Source organism: Nanorana parkeri, unplaced genomic scaffold (assembly GCF_000935625.1).
Source record: "Nanorana parkeri isolate BGI_ZX_2015 unplaced genomic scaffold, ASM93562v1 scaffold18, whole genome shotgun sequence".
Lineage (NCBI taxonomy): Eukaryota > Metazoa > Chordata > Amphibia > Anura > Dicroglossidae > Nanorana > Nanorana parkeri.
The window spans coordinates 786,447-792,091 of NW_017306286.1; the positions used below are offsets into that span (position 1 = coordinate 786,447).

A 5,645-nucleotide genomic window follows, 5' to 3' on the forward strand; every position below is an offset into this window, starting at 1 on the left:
CCTCCCCTCCCGCCTCCTGTTACTATGGACGCGGCCGGGAGGGGAGGTGAGTCACAGGACCCGCCCCCTCACTGTGAAGCCAGTCGGCAGTGCGGGCCCCGGTGTTCGAACACCGGGACCCTGCACTGCCCCATATTGCAGGTCCAGATCGCACTGAGACTGTGCGGCCCGGTACCATTTGATCCGCGGACCGGTACCGGGGGTTGGGGACCACTGCTGAAACTGACAGGATGACAGCGGCTCCGATCTCCTTCCCGCTCGGCCATCCTGACAGCTGCGGGCGCGGCTTCTCTTATCTCCCTGAAGTGGGGGGTGGACGAGGGAGCGCTGTCATATCGGACGGCCAGCAGTGAGGGAGAGAAGCCGCCCCCAGGGCGAGCTGTGTCGGCCGCACGGCGCCCGTGTTGCCATGGCGCCCTGTACGGCCGCACAGCTCGCACACCCCTAAGGCCGGCCCTAGTTGTAGCTCTGAACTCACTGTCTTAGGTTACACAGAGCAACGGGGAATTTTGACTAGAGTGAGGTAGGATTATAACCCTGTCAGCAGATTTTTTGTTTTGTTATCCCTCTATGTTCCATGGGGGACATTTCCCTTCACTTCCTAGCCGATAATCACAACAGGAAGTTAGAGGAAATCCCTCCAAAGTGAAGGAAATCTCCCATGGTCAGCAGGGTCACTTTGGATATTTCTCCATCTATTCCTGTTCTTAAAGCAACTCAAAATTAAGGATATTCTTAGCTTCACTTGCATGTTAAAGGCTAATTTACTATACAAGCTTAAAGTGTATCTATAGTGAAAACTTTTTATCAAAACTCAATTACACTGCACCGCATACTACATAACCTAAGGACACCGTCGTTGTTACATAGCTGAAAGTTACCACCTCCCCCCCTGTTCTCTCTTTCATAACCCTGACAGTGATCACGTGATCACAATAAGCAGTCGCAGCTCCTGCAGTTTCCGCTAGCGGGTCACGTGGCTTCCGTACAGTGGTGTTACGCAGTTACGCCGCGTCTCCTGTCGGGAAAGTACGAAGTGTCATGGCCGGAGCGGGACGGTTGTTTTGCTCGTTGTGGAGCAGATGCTCAGTCCCGGAGCTGCGTGTTCCCTGTGCCGCTTACCACAAAAAGGTATAGGGAGGTCATGGGGGGAACTGCCATGTTCTGTAGCTGACATTACTGGGCTGAGGGGGGGACTCACGACAATACAGGGAAGCTGGAGTATCAGTCTCAGGAGGTGAGGGAGGTCCTGCATCTCCTAGTTACAGCGATGTGTAGAGGGTTGGGCGTCCCATGCAGTGACCCCTCGTTATTTTATAGGAGCTGCAGCATTGCTCTGCTTAGCCTTCAGGTTCCTATGGACCGTTGACTTGGCTCAATTGATAGGCTGTGTTGGTACTGAAATTTCACAGCTCGCTATAGAAATACCCACTTCCATAGCCATCTCTGTCATGCAATGCGTTGGCACACCTTTGACGGCACAGGAAACCATTGTAGTCGGCTACAGAAGTGCCTCTGGGCTGGCTACAAATCTACAGACAGGTTCATGGATTTCTATCTGCTGGTTGTGGGTGTGACAAGGCCTGCGTTCACCCAGATACAGAAAAGGTACGTATTGGGCTTTTCTAAGTCCTCGGTCATGCTGTGCTCTTGGTGGTTCATTCCACCTCTTACCATTTGTTTAGCTAAGTGGTGATGGTGAGTATGAGCGTGTTAACACTGCTGAATAGATATTGACAGGTCAGTAGATGGCATAGTTGTCATTTAAAGCTGAACTACAGTTCACAAACACCTCAGCTCCAGCAACGTCAGGTCTATAAGCTCCATCTTTGGCCTGCGCAGGATGATGTAACTCACACGTTCAGAAGTTAAATCATCCCGGAAGGTGCTGGAAATGTACACTGAGCTAAGTGTACAGAAGATTACCAGGTGAGGATGATGGTAAGAAGCCTTTATTGTAAGGGAGACATGGTATGTATATTCTGTAATAAAAAAGACTGCATTCAATGTGATGACATCAGTAAGGCTTATGCCAGTGCCTAGGGGAGATTAGGCTGTGGGGCCAGTCTAGCAACTTGGCGGGATTGAGAATTGGTTGATTGTTTTTTTGTTGGAGCCCCTAAAGTAAAATGAGCAGTTAACCCTTGCAGTGCTGGGTGGGGGGTAGCTTCACTGCAAGGGATAACTTTCTCTGTTTAAGTTAATTTTAGTGCACAGGAGCATAATATATGACCCAATTTGTGGTAAAATATAAGAGAGGAGGTTGTTCCGAGTGAATAGATAACCCCCACATGCTTAACTTCAAAATTGTGTGCGCCCATGAAACCGTGAAAAACGACAGTACCCCAAATTGTCCATAGGCAACACTTTTAAAAAACCTGTACAGGTCTTCAATTTGGAGTTAACCGTGATTATTGACTCTAGAATTATTGCTCCGGAGTGCATGGCTATACCAATCGCTTTCATGTGTAGGCACACCCTACGCGTGTTTGAGTTTGTATGTGTGCGTATGCTGGGTGGGGGCCTACATTTATTTAACTTTTTTTACTTCAGTTTATTGCTTTCTCATAGGGAGATTGCTATCACATGGGGGACACATGTAAATGGATTTCTTACCGGGGCCCACTGCTGCCGATCTAAGACATATTTTGGCAGCGGCGAAAGGGTTAAAAGAGCAATAATACAAAGCTACTGCATGCAAAATTCAGTAACCACCAATGAGCCCTCATCTTATGGATTTACCCATTTCGGGATGGATAAAGCTGTTTGCTTGTTTTTGTTTTGTATCTGTGTATCATTAAAGGAGATTTCTTATGCCTTCCTGTCCTGCAGAGGAGATCTTTCCAATATGCCAGTTGTCATGGGAACAATTGATCCCATTGGAAGATTTACCAGTTCTTCTGGCAACTCAAATTGTGCGTTTCCCACCTCCCTTTCATTCCCAATGACATTGGTGATCAGGATGATTAGACTGAATTTGTATAACAGGGACAGGCAACAATAGAAACCTGACAGGGACCCTAATCCCTCTCTACAGCCTCAGTTTTGTAGTTAAAGTGTAGTTGCAATTTTTTCATTTCAATTGCTTGCTTGCTTTGGTTTTACCTTTAGGCCTTGTTCACACCAAATGCAGATCCGGTCAGGTTTCTGCACACGCACGCTAGTCTTTTAGATGTGTTTTTTGATGCGTTTTCACTCCCTGCTCAATTGAGCTCACACTGATCAGCGGGTGTCGATCACTTCCAATCCAGAAAATAATCCAGGGGTTGTTTCCAGCATGTGCGGCCGCACAGCGAAGTAAATAAAGACACACTGGGCTGAAAGGTGGATGGTAGGATGGAGCGCCCTGGGACGCCCCTCTGAGGAAGCCCCAGTGGTTTGGGGGGAAACGCGTAAGGGTCAGCGTGTGTTTTCAGACTCCCCTTGGATACCCGCTTCACCTCACCCACGGTCGAGTGAAGGAAACAACTTTCTCATTGTCGATGGACAGGACGGAACGAAAACCCTTTAAACCACTGTTATCTCGTAACTGCAGTGAAATCTGTAGGAAACTGAACCGAGATTGAGAACAGCTTGTGGGCTGAGGTTGCTCCATCCTACTATCCACCTTTCAGCCCAGTGTGTCTTTATTTACTTCGCTGTGCGGCCGCACATGCTGGAAACAACCCCTGGATTATTTTCTGGATTGGAAGTGATCGACACCTGCTGATCAGTGTGAGCTAGATTGAGCAGGGAGTGAAACGCTCATCGGAGCCTCCAGACATACAAGGATAACAACTATCTGGAGTCACAATCCCACACTAAGATACACCTCACAGAATTTACTCCATCCACGTTTAAACGGGGGACCCTACAAGGACTGTCCCTCAACGCAAACCACACAGGTTGTGAGTACGCTGTGATACATTGTATCCGTCTTTAAAACACATCTATGTGTATATACTAGGGCTGCAACAACTAATCGACATAATCGATTATAATCGATTATTGAAAAAGTTGTCAACTTTTTCAATAATCGATTAATCGGCTTCCGATCAGTTGGCCCTGTTCACGGGTCCACAAACGCGCACCGCACCTCCTCCCCAACTCGCTCACCGCTGCCAGACCCGCCCGCATCCGCGGTCTACACGCCGCACCTCCTTCCCGCCTCACACTCTCCGCCCGCCCACATCCACGATTGGCACAGGGATTACATTATACAGCGCAATGCAGAATACCACCAGCTATAGAGGAGCACAGCAAATCCCAGCAATAGTACATTATACAGTGGTGCAATGCCAAATACCACTAGCTATAGAGGACTACAAATCCCAGCAATAATACATTATACAGTGGTGCAATGCCGAATACCACTAGCTATAGAGGACTACAAAACCCAGCAATAGTACATTATACAGCGCAATGCAGAATACCACCAGCTATAATGTACTATTGCTGGGATTTGTTGTAGTCCTCTATAGCTGGTGATATTCTGCATTGCGCTGTATAATGTACTATTGCTGGGATTTGTAGTCCTCTATAGCCGGTGCCATTCTGCATGCATTGCTGTATAATTTTACACTTTCCATTTCACTATATTGCACACCACACCATTTTTTTACTTCCACCGCTCCAAGCTTGCTCCTGTGATCCATTTTTTAAAATGTATGTTATTGTTTATCCGATTTAACCGATTAATCGAACTTAATAATCGGCTAACTAATCGATTTTCAAAAATAATCGTTAGCTGCAGCTCTAGTATATACTAGTGACTATTTACCACTGAGGTGGTCTCTAGATTATCACTCGTATTACTATAAGTGGTATTTCAAGGGGATGTCTTTTTACTTGTTTTTAGATGACTTGTTATATTGGATCCTATGTGTATTTTTCTTTGTCATTAAATATAGTTGTGTTTTTATTATACATCATTTCCATTTTGTGTCACCTGTTTACCAGATCAGCTCCAATATAGGGATTTCTTTGTTTGGGGAACCTTCTTTTTTGAATTAGTTTACGGAAACCCTTGAGACTGATATAGATCACATATTATAGTCTGTCTTTAGCGTAACTCCTCACTCCCCTTGTTGTTTCTAAGGGTATTTTACCTGCTCTGGATCTGCAAACGCATCAAAAATGCATGCAAATGCCTGGAACGCACTGAAAGCCCATGTTAAACTAAAAAAAAAAATTGTTTTTTTTTTAGTCAAAAACGCATCTAAAAGACGAGTGCCGAAACCTGACCGGATCTGCTCTGCATTTGGTGTGAACAAGGCCTTAGTGTTGTGCTCCTTGCAATGTTTCTTCAATAAGCTATATGAGTTTAAAGGCCAGCTGAATCTTCAGTGATTTACTGGGGTATTTTAGGATACATATATAGTAATATGAGGCTCTTTTACTTTGGGGAGGGCGTGGGACATGTGCCGTACAGATGGGCCACTGCATTGAGAACCCTTGTCTGGTTTAACCCTTGCTGCAGTACTTATTTTTCTTTTTTACAATGTTAAAGGAGAACTATGAGAAGTGATTTCCACTCACCTCATAGTTCTAGCCGACCTGTGACAATGAGACTGTCACAGGTCGGCTCAGTAGATCGGGAGGTGAGCGAACACATACCAGGTTCGCTCACCTCTCGATCCTGTCACGGCTCTCTGACGTGACAGGGG

General features: G+C 46.3%; 1 protein-coding gene across 1 annotated transcript in view; it reads left to right on the plus strand.

The window, feature by feature from the left end:
• Positions 1-963: 963 nt before the first annotated feature.
• Positions 964-5,645, plus strand: part of ISCU (iron-sulfur cluster assembly enzyme) — a 16,042-nt gene continuing 11,360 nt past the window's right edge. The window contains exon 1 of the mRNA XM_018560934.1: positions 964-1,131. Within this exon, the coding sequence (XP_018416436.1) occupies positions 1,042-1,131 (90 nt within the window). The 5' untranslated portion in view covers positions 964-1,041. The remainder of the gene's footprint in view (positions 1,132-5,645) is intronic.